Source organism: Notothenia rossii (assembly GCF_949606895.1).
Source record: "Notothenia rossii genome assembly, chromosome: 10".
In the NCBI taxonomy this organism is placed as follows: Eukaryota; Metazoa; Chordata; class Actinopteri; order Perciformes; family Nototheniidae; genus Notothenia; species Notothenia rossii.
The window spans coordinates 57,323,656-57,347,110 of NC_136908.1; the positions used below are offsets into that span (position 1 = coordinate 57,323,656).

General features: G+C 41.1%; 1 protein-coding gene across 8 annotated transcripts in view; it reads right to left on the bottom strand.

Moving 5' to 3' along the window:
- Positions 1 to 1,578: 1,578 nt before the first annotated feature.
- Positions 1,579 to 23,455, bottom strand: part of cald1a (caldesmon 1a) — a 138,872-nt gene continuing 116,995 nt past the window's right edge. For 3 of the 8 annotated variants that reach the window (XM_079652910.1, XM_079652909.1, XM_079652911.1), the window contains 14 exons: positions 23,198 to 23,335; positions 20,625 to 21,051; positions 19,273 to 19,305; positions 18,962 to 19,180; positions 17,627 to 17,730; positions 16,112 to 16,379; positions 13,586 to 13,720; positions 9,768 to 9,811; positions 9,517 to 9,595; positions 8,849 to 8,989; positions 8,588 to 8,683; positions 7,339 to 7,407; positions 5,806 to 5,842; positions 1,579 to 3,233 (listed from right to left, as the gene is read on the bottom strand). In XM_079652910.1, coding sequence (XP_079509036.1) covers positions 3,220 to 3,233; positions 5,806 to 5,842; positions 7,339 to 7,407; positions 8,588 to 8,683; positions 8,849 to 8,989; positions 9,517 to 9,595; positions 9,768 to 9,811; positions 13,586 to 13,720; positions 16,112 to 16,379; positions 17,627 to 17,730; positions 18,962 to 19,180; positions 19,273 to 19,305; positions 20,625 to 21,051; positions 23,198 to 23,335 — 1,804 coding nt within the window. In that variant the 3' untranslated portion in view covers positions 1,579 to 3,219. Of the gene's footprint in view, positions 3,234 to 5,805; positions 5,843 to 6,999; positions 7,052 to 7,338; positions 7,408 to 8,587; positions 8,684 to 8,848; positions 8,990 to 9,516; positions 9,596 to 9,767; positions 9,812 to 13,585; positions 13,721 to 16,111; positions 16,380 to 17,626; positions 17,731 to 18,961; positions 19,181 to 19,272; positions 19,306 to 20,624; positions 21,052 to 23,197; positions 23,336 to 23,455 lie in introns of all 8 variants that reach the window. The other 5 variants (XR_013803079.1, XM_079652912.1, XM_079652914.1 and 2 more) reach the window with 5 other exon arrangements.

Sequence of the window (23,455 nt, forward strand, 5' to 3'; positions counted from 1 at the left end):
AACTCCACCTCAAGGTATTGTTCAGTTGACGATAAAATAATCTCGAAAAATCATTGAGTAGTTGGTTGCTGATTTTCTTTGTAATCAAACTGGCAGAGAGACGCTATGTGCTGCTGAGGTCGAAGTAGGCTATGTACAGTAGAAAGGGCCTGCAACACACTGATTGTTACATAATTCCTGACAGCACCTGAAGGCAGCAGAATAATAAAACATGTGTTTTTGCAACATTCATACTTTTCATTTTTTCTGTTATGTTTATATTCATGTGGAACCTACTTGCAGCAGGTCACCCTTGAAAGAGAGATCGATGATCTCAATGGGATTCACCTGCATAAATAAAGGTTTGAAATGAAATGAAATTCATACATTTTGTCTAACTTGCAGGGAAACACCAGACTGTATATGGAAATCTATATTTTGTATTTGGCACCAAAAAAATGCTGAAAATTAACTCAAATATTTTTGAAATTGTCTTAATAGTAAGTTATTTCATAAGAAAGTAAATACAAAAATGATGGTAATTTTTTTTTTTTTACACAAGTCTATATACTCCCTTTGACATCCAGTTCACTTTCAACATATCAAACTTAGAGACATTAACACAGTTAGCTAGCTCAGAAAACCAAAGTATTCTACCAAATAATGGGAAAAAAGAGTCAAGTATGTTTTGTAATAATATTACAAGACATACTTGACTCTTTTTTCACATTTCCCACTCAGGGATCCCACACTTACCTCAATGTACTGCTCAATTCCCCACGTAAAATGCAGCCGAGAAGCGTCCTCCTCTTCGAGCTAACATTAGCAGTTAGCCATGTTTTCACGAACAACCGCTCCCCATTACATTTATATTATTTTACCAGAGGTTTGTTTTATAAAAAGTATCCCGCGGCTGGTGTGCAACACTTTGTTTAGTCCCATGACCGCAGTAGCAGTCTTTCAGAAACACTAACTTCTGCTAATTAGCGCTAACAACAACAGCACCTGTGGACAGCCAATCAGAATGCAGCAGGGTTACAGTAAATCAATGCCTTCCATTTTTTTTTTTTATCACTAAAGATTTATTTAGGATGGCATAGCGTTGTTTTCAGGACCTGAAGGCACATGACACAGATAATTGTTGTGGCCCTGTCCAGGAAAGTGGAATAAAAACACATTTCAAAACTATCCTGTCAGCCAATGATATAGGGTAGTTTTGAAAATGAACGAAAGTTTCTGAGTATAGGCTACAGTACTACACTACATTTTACAGTTTGTTAGAGCTGTGTACCTTTGCTTTCGATTAAAATCCCTGTATCTACAACTGTTGAATATTTGTAATAAACTGAGGGATGATATGTTTCTTTAAGGGTTGAGTAAATTCTCCTACTTTGAAAGCAAATTCAACTACTTTAAAATCCTCTTGGATCAAGTCGAGATGCACCATCACAAAGCAGTTTTTCTGAGCTCATGAGAAGTTGACAGCGAGAAACATATGATGATCTTGAGACATTGCTTTAGAACCACCTACCTATATGCTAAATATGAAGGAGTTAACAATAGCACAACCTTAAGTAAAATGATGGAAGGAAACTTAACCATGTGGAATACCTCAATGTCTTTATTGCTGTTTTTGAGTGAAGCGTACAATGTTTAAAACATTCATCCAGTTGGAAACTGCCCATTTGTATGAAAGTGGGAGTGTTTAGAGAGGCTACAGATAGTGTGTTTTGCATAGGCTTCGCGCTACACAAACAGGTGTCTGGTTAAACATGGAAGAACTTTAAAAAACATAAAATGGACACAAAGGTTGTAAAAAACAAAAACAGTACGGCATTATGAAACCACTGTATTTAAAAAACAACAACATAAATCTCACATTAAATCACGCTTGAAAATGTTTTGGTCAAGCTCCCCTGCTCTTTTCAGGAGCCATGGAATGTGATTGTCACACTTTTGAGCAGTAACATCAATTTAATGCCCCGGCAAATCGTTAATATTATCAAAGCTTGTGCCGCGCAAAAACTATAAAATGGAATGTGCTACTTAAGACCATGTAAGTGAAAGATAAGCAGGAGAAATCACAAGTCTTAATATTATACGGCGTTGCTTTGAGGCTATCATGTACTGTACCTCAGCTGTCATAAATGTGTCCATTGCAATCATATGCCAGAAGACTTACATAGTGGTAAATATCCTTGCATTGTACTAGTTTCTTGCTATATGCTTAGGCACCCTGATTTTACTTCGTATGCCCTCAATGATCGCTGAGCATAAGAGTGTGCATAGAGGCAATAGAGAAGTTAGTAGAAGTTAAGGTAGATAAAAAAAAGTGGGTTGGAATGCCGATTTCCTACATTGTAAAACCTACAGCGAAGGCACCGTGTGCAGCTGCTTCTTAAAGAGGAATGTTTGAAGATTTTAAAGTGATCAAACAGGTACAAAAGCTACAAAAACAGCTAGAATTATAGAAAAGGACAAAACACATTAAAACATAAATAAAATGACATGAAGGATAATAAAAGTCATAATGGCCTTCTGAATATTCAACACTCCTATCGCCACCGAAATTAACTGCCTTGTTGGTGAATACAAAATAAGCAAAAAATACCTTTTGTTGCGAGTATAAAGATGTTATATAAGATACAGTATGATATTCAAAACATCACATGTGCTAACATATATTACTCAGACCATTGCTGCACTATTGGTAAGACATAATAAAAGTGAGATCAGCTAAAATCTACAAGTGCTTATATTTCTATCCTGAACTGGTGAACGTTGAATAAAATAGCAATGTGTGAAGCTTTTGCTTTAAATATAAATAAAATAGGAGATGGAAAATGAACTGTGGGAGGGAGAGAACGGATTTCAACCATCTCTTTGGAATGTGGAAACTACTCCGTCTCTGTCAACCGTCGGCATGGAGAACAACACATAAATCTAAATTTAATTAGGTTTTTTTCTTCCTGGCAGGATCGTATAGAGTAATTAGTAATAGTAATTACAAATGTCCAAATTTCACAGCATTTTGTTTCTTTTAGAAAGCAAAAATCATTGTGCAAAGGCACTACACGTGGCAACCGTACACAAATATGATGCTGTTTCGGTACAGTGCGTGGACAGCGTGTCTCCTGTCCCTCCGTTTTCTGGGGTGGTCATTTTTTGGTTCTTAAGAAAGAGTCAAAGGAAGAGTCTTGGATTGTCGTGGTCCCCAGCTTTAGTGGCTCCTTCATGACATTAGTGTCCCATACCTGGAGAAAGAACAAAAAACCAGTCCATCAGCGGCTTCACTCTGAGTCTCAGACAGCTGCGGGTTAACAACTCTGACCTTTATGACACACAGGGTTAAACAGAGCAACAAACACCACGTGCAGCGCAGTGTCAAGGCCACTCCATGTTAAAACATTAACAGAATCAAACTCAAAAGGAAAAAACATCATATCTTTTCATTATCTATTTCCTAAATAATTATACTTTTATTTCCCGGGTAGAAAATCTTAAAATAACTTTATTAACCAGGGAACAACACAGAGGGATATTTTGGAGGTGTTATCTTGACCGACTGTATTTGGCTGCCCCACTTTAGCATCACATAGACCCTCACAACTCACATTTAGAATGTTAAGGCTCTAAGAGATTAACAACATGGTGATTGACAAAAAATAAATCATTCGAGTAGTCTGAAAACCTTGAAAAATGTACGCAAGTAAATCACTGCACTTTTGGAAAATTGTCAGACTTCATGCCAACAACTCAGAAACTTAGCTGAGATGACATCATTTGTTTAAGTCCTGTAATACAGCCGAGCATGTGGAGCGTGTGGCTGCGCGCATGTGGTCCTGTGAGGTGTCAAATGTCTGTAAGGTCCCGCAGCCAACTACGAGCACTAAATACTAAATCTATACAAAGCCTCTGTCATCCTCTGAGTCAGAGTGTGATGGTGTGCTAATCTCCAATATACCAGCTATTAATGTGACAGTCACACGCTTGGCAGGAGCGCTGCAGCGAACACTCACACAGGAGAGGCCGGAGTGTGAGCAGTGGACTACACACTGAAGTGAATAAGCTGAGAGGTTTAAGTGGCGTCAAGATGGCTGTTGAGCATGTCTACAGTCAGAGGAGATATTGGTGTGTATCTATGTGTGTGATGTTGTGTCCTTAACAGCCAACACTCAGACATGTAAAGAATCCCTCAAGGCCAAAGCCCCTCTTCTGTCTGTTGGGAGAACAAAAAGAGGAGGAGGCTGCACTCACGTCTGATTTCAAAATAGCAAGCAATGTTAAAGTGGCATCCTAGCACGCTGCGGAGCAAAAGGCCAAACGGCGATCTGAAAAAGACTGCAGGCGAGGCCATGGAGGGTCGGTTATTGGTTTTGTGACACATGGTGTCGTATAAATCAAAGAAGCGGTGACAAGATGACACATTCAACAAGAAGGTCACACCTTCCTCGGGAAAAATGGAGTGTTTTTGCTGAAGTGCTGTGTACGGGAGCACTAAGAGGGAAATGAGAGGAAAACAATCTGTGTATTAATGAGTTGAGAAGGTTTCTCAGGAACATCTTTCTAAATTACTCAGTAAAAATCATATGTGATGTTACGAAATAAGTTTGCAGATATGTTTCTAATCAAGTGAGAACAAAGTAAACAGCTTTCAAGGTCTGATCTAAAAAAAAAATTCTACCGAGTTTTAAAAAGGTGAATAAACATTTTGGCAGGTTATTTTCCTGTAGTTGTCAGGATGGTTTTTGTTGTTGTAATGCTAATTTCAAACACAAGAGATGCAACACTACCCTGTGCTCTAAATGAGATTAAGAGAGTTCATGTTCTCCATTGAGACAAAATCATTTATAAAACAAACAGTGAAACAAAAAGCAAGATTTAACATAATTACAATCATACATATTGTGTAAGAATAAATCAATTTAGATTATTGACCAAAATAATCTGATTAAACATAATACAGACTTTATCCTATTAGGCGCTTTCACACCGCAGTACTTTTCCCACAAAGGTTCATCAGAACTTAGTTCATCAGAACTCTTTAGTTCTGATGAACTAAGTACAGATCGCGTTCACACCGGAATAAGTCCCTGAGGGTGGATTAGGCAAATATAGCCGCTGACGTCACTTCTTCTTCTTCTGCTTTGGGTTTACTTGCAGGCCGCAAACAACTTCACGCCGTATACTGCCACCTGGAGTCCCCGTCCGGAAGTCCCCGGAGTTGGGGACTGGCTTCAGTAGAAGCTGCTGGGACTCCCAGCAGCTTCTACTGAAGCCTTCCGAGTAAATCGCCAGAACGCCTCATCTCCACCGCTCCCATGTTTTATTTTGTGTTGCCATAAGTTAGTCTCTCTGTGTTTCTGCGCTGGGCTAATGTTAATAATGCTAATGCAAGGATAATAAAATGGCGGCTTCACAAAACTTTTATGGAGTTTTACGGGGCGTGGTTTGCAATCCGCCCAGCCAATCAGAAATAGGAACCTTTTTCTCAAACGAAAGTCCCTGCTCTCTAGCTGGGACGGAAAAAGGGGCTAAAAAGGTTCTCATGAACTCATTTTAGTTCTGGCTCTTTTTGGTGTGAACGCGACATTTCAGAACTATATTGGAACTAAAGTAGGAAAAGTACTGCGGTGTGAACGCACCTAGTGTGTCTTACTTTTTTTTTTACATCTTTTTCAAAGATGAAAATAAATAAATGATGGACTTCTTTTTTTATTTTCCTTAAGAGAAAACTTAAATCTGAAAAAGGCCTCTCAGGGCTTCCGTACATGCACAAGCTCTACAGTTACTAGCTGACACTTCTGGTACTTTATAAAAACTCACCGTTGGCGATTGATTTGGTCTCCCCTCCGCCTCCCACCTGCAAAACAAGAAGACAAGAAGGTCACAAGGCAGCAAGTATGAAAAGAGATGCAGAAAGCAGAACATAGCTGCAAAGCCTCCAGTCAGAGCAGCGAGTGATTCCGCCTATACGAACACTGAACCAGTTCTCCATCCTGCTCGTCTTGCCTTCCCTGACATCACAGCATAGCATGGTTAGGTAATGATAAGGTTGCTAACCGCTACCTTTCCTGTCCAGGGCCCTTTCTACGTCAGTGCAGACCACCGCCTTGTGCCCTCCAACCCAACTACTCACTGTGGCGGACCACAGCCTCCGGTCTGGAAACACACTTCACCAGAGAGGAAGGTTTCTAAAGTGAGTGGGGAGGTAGGACTTTTTTTAAATATGCTTTTTCGCTTCTACAAACAGTTTTATCTTTGTATATAAATAAAGATAAGACAATTTATTCAGAGTCAGGTTTAGTCCAACTTGTTTAAAAATGTGAGGTGATAACAGTATGTCAAGTCATTGTGCAACTCAGCAAGGCGTCTTAATTCTAAAGAAGGCTGTAAATAGTTTTCCATTAGGGCAATATAACGGCAAGTGGAGTTGGACTGAGCGCAGTGATTTGTGGTCGTCATAAATACGAGCGGTGATGTGATACAGCCATTTGTGAAAAGCAGGCGCTCTGTTTTCTTTTACAACACAGAATTTACCCTCAACTGTAATTCTCTGGATTTTGTTGAGTGGGCTTTAACAAGTTAGGTTGTTAATAGAGTCAACAGCGTAATGGTTTTAAATTAGCTTTGTTGATATGTTCCTTTTCATCCTTTAATGTTACAGCACATGGAACATTCGGCACGCATGCTTTACAAGATTATTCCTAAATGAAAGCATTTTGGAGAGCAGTAACTCAGTATTTAAACAATGCAGCGAATTACATCCTGTTAAATGTTGTGTTTGTGTGTGAAGAGAGAGTATTCAGGAACACATTTTTCAAATCATAAATAACTAAATGTGGACCGAAACTCTTAGATATTATCGTTTTAATTGAATCAAGCAGTAGCCTCAAACCAAAGCAGAGCGGAGCGCAGCTTGCCAACAACACAGATCCAAAAGTTGACAGAGTGACAGCAGAAGGTGAGGTCATTCTGTGATAAGCGCTTGGAAGAAACGTGGAAAAATTACACATTTACCTCTCCAGGCTTATTCCAGATTTAAGGTGGAGGTCAACTAGCTATCAGAGATCTTTTAAAACAAAAACAAACACAGATGATTGTTACTCCCATGACACCAAGGTCAGAATCGTGAGATTATTTGAATATCCCTACAACATCTTTTGAACAAAACGATCTTGTGATTGACGTCTGGAAAACTATGAAAAACCACGGGAAATCCTTTCAAGACCACAAAGCAATTTGAGGTAGTTAAAACTTCATCTGGAGGCTGACTTGGATTTCCCCCGCTGGTTGAGACTGGTACTCTGATCAGCGAACACATTCCTCATCAGGGTTCTTGAAATGAATCATAGCTACCTTGGTTGGAGAGGCCCCTTTGTTTTCCCATAGACTCCTCTTGTTGGTGACGTCCACAGGCTTCAGGTCCTGTCAGACACACACAGACAACAAGAGGCGAAGACAAAGCATCATATCAGCGGTGCTCAGAGTGCCCTGCATTTGTTGGTCGATTTGAAAATTGTTGTCATTTTGGCAGAGTGTCTGGGATGTAGAGGAGGGGGAATGACAGAGAGCTTCAGGAACAAGAGCAAAGGTTTGACACTGTCAAGCAGTTTGGAGGAAGTGGAAAAAAGCACTCTTCGCTGTGAGTCTAGGCAATTGCTTGTCAATCCAAATGCAAAGAAGTATTCAAAAATAATCTGAACATTTTGTCAAAAGATTTCCACTTTTTACTTTGAAGGAAATATTCACTTGTAGCACTCTCACTTTAAAAAAAAAAACATTTCCTTTCATATCCTCAGCTATGGTAAGTTCCCTATTTGAGCACAAGCCATAATATGTGACATGGAAAGCTGTAACATAAATATTTGGGTAAAATATCGCTTAGAGTGAAGAGAGGCATGATATACACATGACCAGGACTGAAAAAGCCCACTCTGCTGGTAAAGCTTATGATCGGCTGTAGATAAAATACTTAAGTGACACTGTATAGTAAACTGCTGCCAAGGCTACAGTGTCCACATGTACTTTAAATGTATATTATGACAGATGTAAGAGTGGACTGAACACACACACACCTCTAAAAGTGACTTTGCTTGGTGGCCACCAGGTGGTGCCAGACAGATAATATCTCAACCTGACCAATGGATAATTGGAAATAGATTATAAAAGGGTTCAAAAGTAAGTCCTACCGACAACTGATTGGGGGAACACGATGACAATTAACTCAATCTTTGTCTGCTAGCCAATAGAAACATGCCCAAAACCTGCTTGCTCAAAGCTAGCTTGTCCCACAACTATATTATATATAAACTGCAACCCCTGGTGGACCGCCTATGTGGAAGTAATCGTTGTTGAACAAGTATTCTGTTAGCATGGTGCCCTTTTTGTTTTTCCTTCTGGTGGTTGCAGTTTAATGAATATGTGCATGTCTCTATCATATGCCTACTTTAAATGAGAAGAGCACAGAAAAAAAGGAAATCAATATATACTATATCTCTCTTGTGAAATATAACCGTTACACAGTGTGCACATGGTTTCTGAGCTCTACAGTACATGCACTGTACTTCCTGAGGCAGAGACAGGGGTTGCTACGGTGACGACCTACCGTTGGCCTTCCTCCTGCCGCTTTGCCGCTCTCCGGGGTTTTATTCAGCCAGTCGTTAATGCGACCCGCCACGCCTGTCTTCATCACAGCTGCTTCCTGTTTGGATAGGGTTAAAGGTCAGCTGAGCCTGTTCGTCATCGGCAACGAGGCAGAGCAGGAAGTGGCCGTGCATTGGGCTCTTTGCTCTCTCTCTCTCTCTCTCTCTCTGCTCCACTCACTCACAAAGTTTCATTAACTCTCCTCCCACACCTCGTCTCTTACCTTGAACGGGCTTCCCCCGTTTCCAGGTGTGCCGAACGCGTTGCCCTTCTCCCACATGGTCTTGATGCTCCGGATGCTGTCGGTCACCATGGGGAGATCCACGGCTCCGGAGCGAGGGGACCGGGACTCCTTGTTCTCTCTCTGCAGGGACAGAGAAGTGGGATTACATTGGTGGCAATCAGGGGTGTCTGTGCTGATCAAGCTGTTTATTTATTTTCAAACAAACCCGCAAGAGCTTGATATTAATGCAACTTCTAGACCTAGAATAGCAGTAATTATTTTTAGCACTGGAATCAGATCAGATAAAAGGTTTTTGGTTAACATACATGTAAGAGTTTTATTATTTCCTAATGTCTTTTCAGCTAGGAACCACTCACATTTTTGATATTAAAAGAAGAAATGTATTATTTTTAAACATTAATGATGCACCAACAAAGACTTTCCTTTTTGACATCCTCCTGATAGTTGCTATACAGTTTATTTAAATGTAAATATATATGTCATTTTAACATATCTAGGAGTAAATTGTGTTTGTTTATGTGTTCTTGCAAAAGTCTTAGATAAGTCTATTATAAAGTTATAATTTCACACACCGCTTGTGCATTCCCAAGTGAAATAGGGCAAATGTTTTATACTGCTTCTTATTGTACAGTGTAAGAGATGCTAACCTGAGCAGCAGAGGTGTACTGCTCCAGCCTGTTGTCTATCTTGGACACCAGAGGAGAAGGAGACGCCTTCACTGTGCTGCTGGGCAGAAGAAAATAGTTAGCATAAACAGCATGGGACCACTTTGAATATTATACTCATAGTTGGAATTGAACTCAGGGTTAGATTTGTTTTTAATTCCACAGAACTGTGAGGTTTACCACTAGAAGCTTTGTTAGAGGGAGAAATACATGACGTTTCAATATGTTTGTACCTCTTCTGTGCAGATTTGTTCAGGAACTCTGCCCTCTCTCCAATCTGTGGAGAAAGGTTATTACAGCTCCAGGTTAATAAATACAGCAGTGATGTTTAACACACGCATACCACAACATTTCCTTAACTCGTCAGTAGCCGTAAAACAGAACTTCCTCTTGTCCTTCTATTGTGTCTGAAAGGGGCCCTATGTGCTCGTTTTCAGGCTCAAATGTGTATTTTGTGCCTCTACTGTGACATGTCTCCATGTTTTAATGTTCAAAAAGGTATTTATTGTTCATTTACTGAAGCACCTCTTTTCACCCTCTGTCTGAAACCAGAGCCCAGTCTGCTCTGATTGGATAGCTGGCCGAAGCACGATTGTTATGTACTGAAGTGTAGTGAAGACAGAAGTAAACAAAGGTGTCCAATGAATCTATAGAACATACTACACGAAAAGGAAAACCCCCCAAAACCATAACAGGGCCTCTTTAATCTCATTGTAAAGTAACCCTAACTTTAGTTTAGTAGTCAATTCGTAGAAAAACATATGATGTCTGGACCTAAGATGATACATAAACTAAATAATTGTTTATGCTCAGTGGACTAAGACAGACCACATATCTTAAAAGGTTCATATATATTTTTCTTTAAATGGGCAAAAAGCTGTAATCTTGTACCCTCCATGTGCCAAATGCTCTCAAGTGCATGCAGACACACAGAGGCAGGAACAAAAATGCAAGTTCTGCTTTGAGACTGTGGGAATCTCAGAGGATTGTTTATGATATACGAAAAGAGGCTACAAGAGGGGGCAACGCATGCGTTCCTCAGGCGCTCACAACCCTTTAAACGGACAAAAGGAGAAACTGCAGAAAAAGCTCCCCCCCCCCCCCCCCCTACTCCCTGTGAAAAAGGGACCTTGCTGCTACCGAATGTGGGAGTTCCCAAAATACTCCCCGACAGGAAATTCCCCATTCTCAGATGCATTTTAAAGAGCCGCAGCCATCCGAACGCAGTTACAGTAATCCTGTTAGCCCTAATCGCTTTCCTGCATCCCCGCAGCCTGTCCTTCATTCTGTCCCTCTGCCCTTCTCTCACAGGGAACACTGTACTCTATCTAATGTACGGGGCAGCGTTATATGCTGGGTTACAGCTGATAACATGTCGGCAAGCTCCCGGGACTTTGAGTTCCAATGGGAGGTGATTGCTAATAGTGAGGCATATTCCCCCACTGTAACCAGAGCCACGAGTTGTCCAAAAAGCGGAACAACGTCAAAACATTGTATGTTCTGAATAGCATGGATAACGTTTTTTTTAAGAACTGCTGAAGCTGGAATATAACATTTTTAGATTTACATGAGAAATACACATTTGTATTTGGCACTACCAGCATGAGACACATTTGAAAGATGCCCATATCAATATTTTTCATGTCAACATTAGTCTGTGAAAGTTATTACTTTTAATAATGAAACTACAGATAATAATCAGCCAACTCAGCAGTTCTCTTCTTTTTTATAGCATCTTTCAGGAACTGTTTTAGTTATGGAAGTGCCAACAATTGCAGTTACTTGAATAGCAACTAAGTAAACCTGTCTTTGGCTCGCTGCTTTCCCCGTTGATGTCAACTATACAAGCTGACTTTTTAACTCATTCTTATAAGCTATGTTACAAATTAGACATTAGGGGGTGTGGCCGCTTTGAGTGACAGGCGTGTGCAATAAAAAGTTTCTAACTGGGCCTTCCTCAGTTACCCATTTTCATTCGTATTTGCCAAAAGGGCGCACTGAACATCAGAAACTAATGGGACCAAGTTGATGTTTTAAACAGTCTTTGGGTTTTACGGGAGCGTGAACTTTATTGTTTTGCTTATTCTTGCCACTTACATTAACTCATCTGTTTCCATGAAAAAGCTCTCACAAAACAACTGGAAGCTACTGCACCTACAAAACTCATATTGTGTGAGCTTTTCGAAGCTAAAGAGCTGAATATGTAACTCAGAAGTTGGTAAGACCAAGGTGAAAATGTACTTTATATTCATCAAGTGATGAAAGTCAATAAGTAAATGCACTAAATAAATAACCACTTATTTGCTGGCAGATTAGCCAAATCAACTGTTTTAGGTCATTTGTGTTTGTAGCTTCCACTAAGTGACAAAAAACAATTAAGTTGTCTTTTTTTCCCTTGTTTTTTTATTGAATGTTCTCATTAATCTAAAAGCTATTATCTCAGATGTGACAATGTCTCCTTTTCGCTGTAGAGTATGATGAACTCAACCGAAGATAGAACAAATACTGCAACTGTATCATCACCTGGTAATACAACGTCACATACACAGAATAAAGGATGGGTATGGAAGGAGAAGAACAAACACAGCACAGCAACAATTCATACACAACACAGTGTGGCGTGTATGAAATATAAACCACAAACACCCCCCCACACACACACACCCCCACCCCCACACACCCCCACCCCCACACACACACACACACACACACACACACACACACACACACACACACACACACACACACACACACACACACACACACACACACACACACACACACACACACACACACACACACCTACAGTGAACATCACCACAAAGTAGAGCTGTGTCTGAGAGGCGAGTGCATTGGGGTGGAGAATGACAGTTGAACATTATTTACAAAAGTAACCACAAACAACAAGCCGAGCCGAGCCTCTTGTATAGATTCTCAGCGGGACGGGCCAGATGGGTATTGCTGCTAACTGTCACTAATTAGATTTTCTCCACTGGCTGAAAATCCCCCTCGATTTTCACTGTGTGGGAGTTGGCTTTTGGCAACACTGGAGACATTTATTCACAAATGAGTCGATTAAACGTTCCTCGGCCGTGACAAACATTTATCTTCAAGTGACACGGGGGGGGGGGGTTGATTCATTTTTCTGGGTTATCATGACATAGAATTAAAGTGAACAGTCAAAGGAGACTTGACAGACTTTCCCACATCTCTCTTAGTTCACCGAGGCTCTTTCTATTCCGAACTCCCTAATCTCGTCATGAAAACCCTTCATGCAGAGAGCTAGAGAGGTGAGGGGGGGGGGGGCAGATGCGGGTCATCTGGCGCTTGATCTCGCCAAATATTTTGAATATTTAGCTTGAGCTTTGCTGCTCTGCCGGATGAGAGGGATTTGCAACCGTTATATTGACTCCATTAAAACCGACAACTGCATTGGACGGGATGCAAAAATACAGACAGAAAAAATACAACACAGGAAAAGAGGATTACTGTGTGAATACTTGAAAGCGTCGTGATGAAACACCTGTGACAGCTGCCTGTGAAGCTTGACATTCCCCTACATGTTGACACATTGTAAGAGGTCGTTTAGAGAAATGTGTAATGGCAATAAACAGCATTAAATGAGTTGGGATGGTTGTGTTTTATTTAATTAATTTCTTTATTAAAATAAAACGTTTGTCTGCTTTAACACAAACCGCAATCATTAGCATTAGCAACCATCGCTAATTTGAATAGAATATTCATTTATTTATCGTGTCTCTTAACGGAACTTTGGGATTTTAGCCTTTGCAGAATATTTACACGCCCAAAATCTACACAACGCACTAAAGTTAAGGGAAACCCAAAAAGCTAAAAAAGGCACCTTTAAGAAAGTAATCTTTACGCAGCATCCACCGATGAGACTGCTAAGTGGCTAGACTAAAAATATATCACCACAAAAACTAGGATGCATGAGGGTGAGGGAACGGTCATTTGGCCGATAAAACCGGACGGACACTCTCCTGTTGGACGCAGGGCAGAAGGGGGGGGGGGGCTAAAGTGGCGGACTGACCTTCAGAGAGGAGCCTCGAGGGCTGACGCACTTGAAAGGCCGGCCCTCTTCGTCCATGTCCTCCACCTTCTGCCTCTTCTCCGCTGCCTCGGCTCTCCTCCTCTCAATCTCCTCCTTCATCTTCCGCTTCTCCTCCTGAGAAGAGACAGATGTGTTTTGAGTTGTTCAGCTGTTGCACATCTGATCGCAATACGAGAAAGAAATTAAGTGGTAATCCATCATGTCATCTTTTATTTCGCGCCGTGAGTTGACAGGAGATTTCCAGTTTGTTTCAGCGGAGCATAAGCAGGTGGCGCTCTGTTCTTTGGAAGCCTCGCCATGCAGGATATTGCTGCTTATGCTAACTGCTAATTTCTCTTGTATTTACTCCAAACATACCCCTGTTGCTGCGGGAAACCTGAAGTACACTTCCTGCGCACCAGTGGATTTTCCCTGGGAACAAACTACCCAGTGAGTGCAAAGTCTTTTGAGAACTGGCTGAATAACTTTCATGTGCTTTATGGGTTATTATATTGAATAGCAGAAGCCACAAACATGATAGACAACAAACAATCTGTGACTCGGACACCAAATTCAATTACTCAAAGCTAATTCTTATTTACAGGGATCGTCTGCCCCAGGAAAAAAAAAAACATGTTGGAAAGCTTGAGGCCTGCAGACTATAATCTTTTTCCCCTCAAACTATTATTGTATGAATCATTTGTACTGTATTCAGAAGAGGGCTGGTGTTGGCAGTATATCAGCCCTCTCCAGCAGCCTTGTCTTGGTTAATTAGGCTCTCTGTATCTCTGGGCCATCTTTTAATTACAAATCAAAAGGCCTCATTAACATCACACAAGAGGAGAAGAACAGGGGCAGATAGCGAGAGATGCGCCGCCACATTCAGAGCCAACATCAACAAAAGAAGAGCGGTCAGGGTAATGGGGAGAACGCACAAGGGAAAGTAGACGACATGGCGTGGTTAAATATAGATGTGAGCACAGGAGAAAGGGAAGGTTATCACATTGTTTATAAATAAGGAAGACTTCTTTGTAAGAGGAAGGAATGACATGCAGGAGTTACAAGTTGGGATCCCCAACAGGTCATGATGACGGTCAAATGTGACGCATTCACCCATCAACATGAAAGTGGAGGTGCAATCAACCGAGAAAAAGGGATGTGGGTTGTGAAATATTTAGATGTAACTAAAGAATTAAAATCATAAAAGTAAGGCACAAAGGGAAATGTACTTTCAGCCCTACAGGTGGGAATCAGTCCTGATTAGCAAGCTAAGCTAACTAGCCTCTACCATAGAAGTTTAAAGGGGTCCTATTATGCTCATTTTTAGGTCGTGCCTTGACCAATAGAAGCGCAAGTGTTACTGTACATAGTGGTAGTGCTGCGTACCTGGACTCACATTCAGGTTCAGGTCCGTACTCAATTCCAGAGGTCCGGACCTGAACCCATGGCTTGTGTCAAGTTGTGTGAGTAACTAAAGTGAACTTATTGTGAGCTAATTATCAATTGAACTTAAATTCAAACTCGTCTACAAAGTAAAAATGTAAAAAAAACACTTTTTGCCACTTAGTCTACAAATGACTTATGACAGCAACTACAGTGAACTACTACAAAGTTCAAACATTTATTTCATTCACCAAACTAAAGTAACCAAACAGTCCCTGAGCTGACTGAGGCTAAATCCCTAAAACTTTGCAGAAACGTAGAGTTTAGAGTAGACTATACGCATTACACTGTTACACACCTACTATACAGTATACACTGTAGTGACTACTACTCGACCACGCTGTCCACTATGTCTAAGCCAATCACATCACTAGCTTCCCTTGACGTCACACAGATCTCGCGAGCAGTTGCGATATTTTGCGAGACTTCGTGAGTTCAGTAATGGCCGCCGTATCAGAAGCCGACACGATGTTTTTCGTCTTTTCTCAGTGCAAATTTCTCGATCTATGGAAGGTTTTAGATGGTTTAGAACAAAAAGGAGAATATACGTAAGTGCTAGTTTTTTTGCGAGTCCAAGTACCGGTTCCCGAAGTTCCGGTTTTAACCGGACTTGAACCGAAACTTTTTACAAGTCAAGTACCGGTTCGGTGTACCGGTACGCAGCACTAAATAGTGGTGTCACTCTGCTACAGAAGTAAACAAGAGAAGGGATTTTAGCCTTAGCAGACCATTTACATGAACAACAACCTGTATAGCACACTACAGGAAAGGGAAAACCCCAGAAAGCAGAATAGGTCTCTTTAAACTAGCTGGATTGTGCTCCAGTTTTTTTGCACAGCAGGGTAATTGACAGCATGTCTCCTAGCAACGCAGCCTCTCAGGTGTCATGTATGGGAAACACCCACACAAGTTGAGATGTTTTCACAAACATCTCTAATAAAATGTTCGATATGAAACACCACTGGAAAGTAGAATGTCAGAAGGATGAAAGGGAAAAAGAAACGTAGGCGCAGGAGTTGAACTGATCAAACTGCATCCATAAAGTGAACTGTAAAGAGAAAACTCAAAGCGTCTCTTCCTCACCTCCTCTCTGGCTTTTCTCTCGGCGTCCTCCTGCTTCTTCTGCATCTCCTCCTCCTCCAGCACCTTCTTCCTCTCCTCCCTCTTCCTCTTCAGGTCCTCCAGCTCGGCTTCGGCCTCCTGCTGCTTCTGCCTCATCTTCTCGAACTCCTCGCTCTCGGTGTCGTCGCGGCGGCGCTTCAGCTCCTCCAGCTTGCGCTCGGCCTCCAGGCGGGCGGCGTCGTCCTGGTCGTCGTCGGCGGACGCCTCGGGGGAACGCGCACTGCCACGGCTGGGACGGACACACGGACACGGGTCAGAGAACACAGGTGTGGAACACGATATTCAGGTTAACGCTTGACATTTGATACAAGGTGAATTTTTAAGTAGATATTGTCTCTTTCATGGACAAGCAAACACGCGGACGGACAAAAACTAGTGTGCAGACAAACAAATACCAAGAATCACCTTTGCAAAGATAACGTTACAGCATAGCTCAGGTTTCCTGCTTAGGGACTAAAGCACTCCTGCTCTGCTACAGCTACACAAACAGCTTGTTGCTGGAAAATCAGTTTATAATTATTTTTGCTTATGCCTCAGGCGATACTTCCATGCTTTTATACCAGCAGTAGCGACAAATAATAAATGTGAAATTGCAACATTAGCGAGTTCTTCCCTGACTAAACTGAAGCTGTTCAGTAAATGCAAACACTGTGAAGTGTTATGAGCAACAGGAACATTTCTCCTGCATCGTTTCCTTGAAAAAGACCCAGACTGCCATTGTATAATTTAGGAAATACAGGATGTGTTATGTTTCCTTAAACATGTAATACTTTTTGCCTCAATGTAATGCTATTAACTCGTAGGAATACATATATTTTCCTCACACTGCTGGATAAAGTGTTTTGGAAAGCAACAGTGAGCCCTGTTCTGTTTTGTATCTTAATCTTTACGACTGAACTTTGAGAAAAGAATATTAGGTTACAGCAGTACGTTTTACACAACTCAGAAACAGTCACTGAGCAGTATACTTATTTCTTCATTTTTAATGCATATATTAGGAAAATTCATTTGACAGAAATTCAATAAATTGGAAAGCCACGAATGTTATAAAAGGCTGAACTTTTTTTCAAGTATCTATTTTTAGAATCAACTACTTAATTATTTAAAGCATGACTGAAAATGTTTCTTGTTGCTAATCTGTAATGGTATCAGCCAGGTTGGAGAATAATGTATTGTGCTGGCTACTTCCTTATTGTTCCTATAATAAAAAAGGAGAATATATATGCAATTGGATTACATTTATATTTGTAGTCTTAATATTTTAGAAACATAGCTATTCAGGCACACATTCTTTACTCAAATTGGGACATGAACTTTGTTTATTTAAATGATTCATCAGACCTGGCTATCCCCAATCTGGCCTCAGTGGAAACCCATGATGTCACTTGATGTGTGTGTGTGTGTGTGTGTGTGTGTGTGTGTGTGTGTGTGTGTGTGTGTGTGTGTGTGTGTGTGTGTGTGTGTGTGTGTGTGTACCTCTGGGTCCTCTCAGGTTTCCTGTGCTGTTTGGGAGCCTCCTCCTCGTGCATTCCTCCGTTCTGCTTCCTCTGCTCTTCCCTGTCCCTTCCTCTCTCATTCACCTGCACAGAAACACCCGGAACAGTGAGCAAGGATGCGATTGGTGGGTAGGCTGATTGTCATGTGACATCGCGGGATGTCCAATAAATAAAGAGAACACCCCAAACTAAAACAACACAGCAGAACATCACGTCACACAGCGTCCACTCCAAACTACTACTGAGACAGGATTAACTAACAGGTGATCAGCATGGGAGTGTGTCATCGAAACGTCATTCAGCTCAAATCAATTATAATTATATAAATCGAAATGCGTTCACAGCCAGTCAGGATTTTAAAGCACCATATATGATCAACCTGTAGCAGAGGGGACGTTTGCCTTTCTGTTTATGGTATCTAGCCGTGACCACTTTAATATGAACTTGCTGTAAATAGCTCTTTGCAACGATGTTAGATTTAGAAAGGACACTTTGAGCACTGTTGTTTCCTACAACATCAAAGACATCTTGAAACTGAGAAGGTCTTTAAAAAGGTCACACAGACCTAAGCTGACTACAGCATAAAATGCTTTGGTCATAAAGGAGTTTTGCTTTTGTAAGATAAGGTTACAGAAGAAAGTAAATAAGAGTTTTACAGGCACAGCTTATGGGTTGCAGGATTAATTTGAAGTTTTTATTGATGCATTAAAACGGTTTATTGGCTTGCTTCAACTCTAAAGAACCTACTACATTATATCTTGGACAGGTTTGTGATTCAGTAGTCCAATTCCAATTTCCAAATGACATTTTCTTATTTTATCCCCTCATTTCAAAAATAAAAATAAAACCTTGAATGGCGTCAAACATTCACTGAAGGTACACGCATGATATAATGGATTCATGATCTACTTATAATGTCCGATGCAGTAAACACAGTTATTAGTTTGAGTTACATGATGTCTCAGTGAGTATTTGGAGCGGAGTCAGTGTTATAAGTGTTGCTGCTCTCATTGCTGAGGTGGAAGACATGCAGAAAAAAACACGGTGACCACGGAAACGTAGGCTCAGTTATCGCCAGTTTGCAAACGGTGCAAGCCACACTGTGACGACAGGGGGGAGTCTGGGTAATTTCAGCGTCTGGCTCTGAAATTAACGACCAAATCAACAAGATGAAGATTTTTTTTTTGTGGTTAGATCTGGAGAATGTTTGTTTACTTATGTCTGTTAAGATGCTTAAAGAAACTGAAGTTACCCAGAGAGATTGTCAGTGCTGTGCATCACACCTCTAATGTAAATCTTACCACAGGAGTTATACCTCATTATCCTCTGAATGCAGTATCTCAGAGACCTCATTGTCCTCGTCAGTGACATCTCTGAGACACATGGACTTATTCTCTGATGAATAATCTACATAATCATCCCCAGGTACCTCTTCAGCCTCCTCTGATGCTACTGCATTCTCCTCAGTCACTGAACTTGTTGACTTGACCTGGTTTGAAATCTCACTGACTACTGAATGTTCTTCAGTGGGTGCCTATGGGAAAGTTGTATATCATTTCCTTGAAAGAAAGATCAGTGATTGCCTAAAGGATGTGCATAAAGCAGTCAAAAAAGGGATGACCATACCTCGTTTTGCATTTTAGGTTCTTCAGGTGATTCCTACAGAAACAAGCATGACATTTGCATGGACTATGAAAGATACATTAAACGGCTGAAAAAGGTGTATTATGTGCCAACACTGCATTATGTAACAACCGGACAAAATGTAACACATATTCACTTCATTATTAAATGACACCTACAATTCGGAAAAATCTGCCACATTTTGGAAGAACAGCTTCTTTCCATCGCCCCCATCCCGCCACAACCACAACCACAATGTAATTACTGTTTATTGAGCATTTAGGGTTATTTTTTTAGCATCTATTTATGAACACCCACTCATATTTAAATGTTGTCGTCAGTAAAATGTGTAAATATGTACCGTAATTTTCGGACTATAAGCCGCGCCTTTTTTTCAATTTTTCGACGCTGCGGCTTATATAACGGTGCGGCTAATCTATGGATTTTCACAGCTAACGGCCACTAGGGGACCTCCTAAATCTATGGATTTTACAGGTTACAGTCCACCACCTTTAACTCTATGGGCTCTATGGCCGGTCCGCGCCCCCCAACTTTAAGCGGCGGGTTCCAGCAGGAAAAGCTGGAGGCCGGAAAAGAGTGAGACAGGTAGCGCGCAAAAGTAAAAGTGGAACCGAGAGTGGTACGAGAGACAGAACGAGAGCAAGACAGACAGACATTACGAGAGCGAGACAGTTTGTCCCCGTACCACTGGTTGAAAACCGCTGCTGTCGATCACTGCCGGTACGTGCGCTGGGAGCGCACCGTTTAAGTTTGAAAGTTGAAAAGTTTGTGTGTCTGAAACGCTATGTGATACAGTATAGTTTACACAGTACATGTTCTGTAGCTACTATTGCACTAAATGCTAACACTTGAATACATTATGCAAATATGCAACTTGTTTGTTGAAATGTTAATAAATGGGAGCTTCCTCAAACAGCCATCTCTTTCCCGACAATCCCCTCTGTGCACGAACCCTTACATATGGTAATTAAACATTAAAACACCTGCGGCTTATAGTCCAGTGCGGCTTATATATGTACACATCATTCAATTTAGCTGCTGCGGCTTATATTCAGGTGCGCCTTATAGTCCGAAGATTACGGTACATTTAAACTCCATCTAGAGCAAACTTTGGGATTTTACCAGATTTACCGGATTTTAGTAGACCCAAAAAGCATAATTGGGCCCCTTTAACTAATCTTCTACAGAATGAAGGGAGATGTAACACATTTATCGTCAAAGCTGTTAAAAAAGCTGCAGATTGTAACAAAATACAACCTTTATTAAATAATGAAGTGAAAATGTATAACATTTTGTCGGGTTATTACATAATGTGATATCAAATAGTGACTCACTTGGTCTCTCATGTAGGACCTCCTTGGTTTATCCTCCACCAGCTCCACTTTCTGTTCCTCCTCTTCATCCACACCTTCATCTGCCACCTCAGGAGCAGCCTCCTCCTCCTCCTCCTCTTCTTCTTCCTCCTTCTGCTCTCTCCTTGAGCTGTACGACTCCATCTTCTCCTCTTCATCCTCATTGTCACGGTTACGACCCCTGCGCGTGGAGGATGGCCTCTCCTCCTCTGCGTTGTTTTTCTCCATGGTGACGCTGCTGCTGCTGTTGTTACCCTCTGCCGGGTCCGTCTCGTTCTGTCTGTCCAGCGCCTCCTTCACGCGTTTCAGCCGTCTCTCCTCTCGTTTGGCCATGCGGTCCATCAGGACCTGCTCATCGTCGTCTGCGCCTCCTCCATAAGAGCTGCTCACAGACACCGTCTCGCTCACACTAGGAGGAGAGAGAGGGAAGACAAACGTGTTATTGTGTGGCCTTTGGTGAATGAGGAAAATGCCTCGAGTCCATTAACCATTGAGATGCCCAGCTTGGTCAAGGCCTGTAAGTTCATTGAATTCCATAGTTGTTAAGGGTTGTTAATCTTAAGGTAAAAAAAAGTAGGGCAAACTTCCCAAAACAAACAAAACGTTCTGAAGTGATTTGGACCAGGTCAACTCTTGGTTTCAAAAAAGACATAATCCTGTGAAAGGAAATCAAGGTTGCTGCAACATCAGTAATTCCTTCAGCCAGTATGTAGGCTGCTGGGAAATGGCTTTATTGGCAGGTCTTTACCACAGATATTCTTAACAACTATTGGTCAGACTTGAAAAATAAACAGAAAATCAGTACATTGCTCTTGGATTTCAGGCCTAGAGTTTAAATGGTATCCTTGACTCTCCTTGAATCGCTCTTTTGTATGCATTAGAGGAAAAGCCAAGGAATGACCAAAGTCTGTATAATACATCCTCTGGGGAACATGAGCGTCTGTACAAAATGTGATGAGTCAAATAGCTTTACTTCAGTCTAGACTAAAGTGCTGGACCAACTAAGTGGCTAAAAACGATTTATTTATTATGTATATTATTCTTCAATTCACATTATAATAGTCTGAGCTAAAAGTCTGGCAAATATTATCCTTGCATTCACACAATGGCTATTCAACTGTAGGTCCAGTCTCAGCATCCTCCTGCACAATCCCCTTGTTGTTTGACTTGCCCAGGATGTATCTCTGAGCTCATAGAGAGGAAACATTCATATTCACAAAGCAGCGTCTGTGTTTCTGGATGTCAGAGCAGCCCACTACTTCCACTGGATCGTAGACAATTGATCCCATAGCCAAAAGAACGGCATAGAAACGGATATTGAGCCCCTTTGTTCTTATGGCGGGGCTTTCTGATGGATTGGTGTGAGAACATCTCATGTCGACAGCTGGGACCCGGGTAGAGAGTGGAGTACTTTATGCATTGGTTGACCTGAATGCATTCAAGGATGCAAACAAATAATGAATGGTTTGCAAAAAGCCACTTCACAAGGATTCCATCAAACAACACCTGACAATGTTACAATATGTCATCTTAGTTTGTCGTCCTAACGAGGCACAGCAGGCCTATCCAGCTTTGGGTTTCTTTAAATGTTAAAGTGCTGTGCATGGGGCTCTTTTATAAGAAATACTCTTTATCTTAAGATTTTGGAGGCTGTATTTTAAGCTAGAAAACACATATACAGTAGTATAGTGAAAAATAATCAATAAGGTTGGGTTTATATATGCTTTAGCATCTATTGCTAGTGTTAGCATGTCCAGCTAACAGGCTACAACTGCAATAGTTACTGAGTGTTACTTCCAAGGTTTCTGGGGTTAAAATAAAAAGGCCAGTTTAACACTACTACCTCCTGTTATGTCATTATTTCGATACTTTCACATTTTACAAGTATTAACGTTAGAACCTGCCTTGCTAGGAATTAGTGAATTTAAACTCCAACAAACCCAGCTTATGTTTGTCAAAAGACGTATTATTTGTCAAACACAATGGTAAGTATTTACCCTGGAAGCCTTTTCTCTTTTAATATTTAAAATGAATACACTTTTCGGAAATATTAAGTAAGTTAGCTTAGCTGTCAAGATGTTTATGTTGTAACACAATGCCTGACTGCATAGGTAAGCCCAATTTCACATGTAGCCATCAAGTGAATACACGAAACAACTTTACAGGTTTATCATTTTTTAAAAAGTCAGAAAAGTTCAAATATCAGCAATAGACAGGGTTTCAAACAAACGTGTGGTTAAGGTGAGCTAGCAACCTACTAGCTAACTAGCTAGCTCCAGCAAATAGAACTAGCTAATTACAGGGAGAAAAATCTACAATTGCTCGCAATAAATGATATGGCTGCTTTTGTTTCCTTCTGTCTTCTGAGTGGTAAATCAACCGCCATTTTACTTTTAAACTATGACTGTAAAAAGCATAAAAGCTTATCAATACAGCGAGAGTCTGGCAGTGTTTCTTCCTCTTGTCTCTTCACCTGGACCATCAATAGGGAGCAAAGCAGTCTGCTGAAAATACATTTGTCACAGACAGACCCTGTGCTGCTAAATGTCTATCACCTGTGGCTGTTGGTCACGAGCAGACCGTCTGGCTGTCCGCTGGTGTCTTCACCATCCTTGCCCTTCATCCTCTCCTGGCGTGCCCTGCGCCTTCTCTCGCGGGCAGCCTCCTCCTCGTCATCATCATTTCTCGCCAACCTGAGGGAGACAAAAGGGAGGTGGTGACATTAAAAGAGATTTGAGTTTTCTTCAGCTTCAACTTCTTCTACCCTTTAACTTCAGTGTAGGAATCTTTAAAGTAGACGACTCCTTAAATCT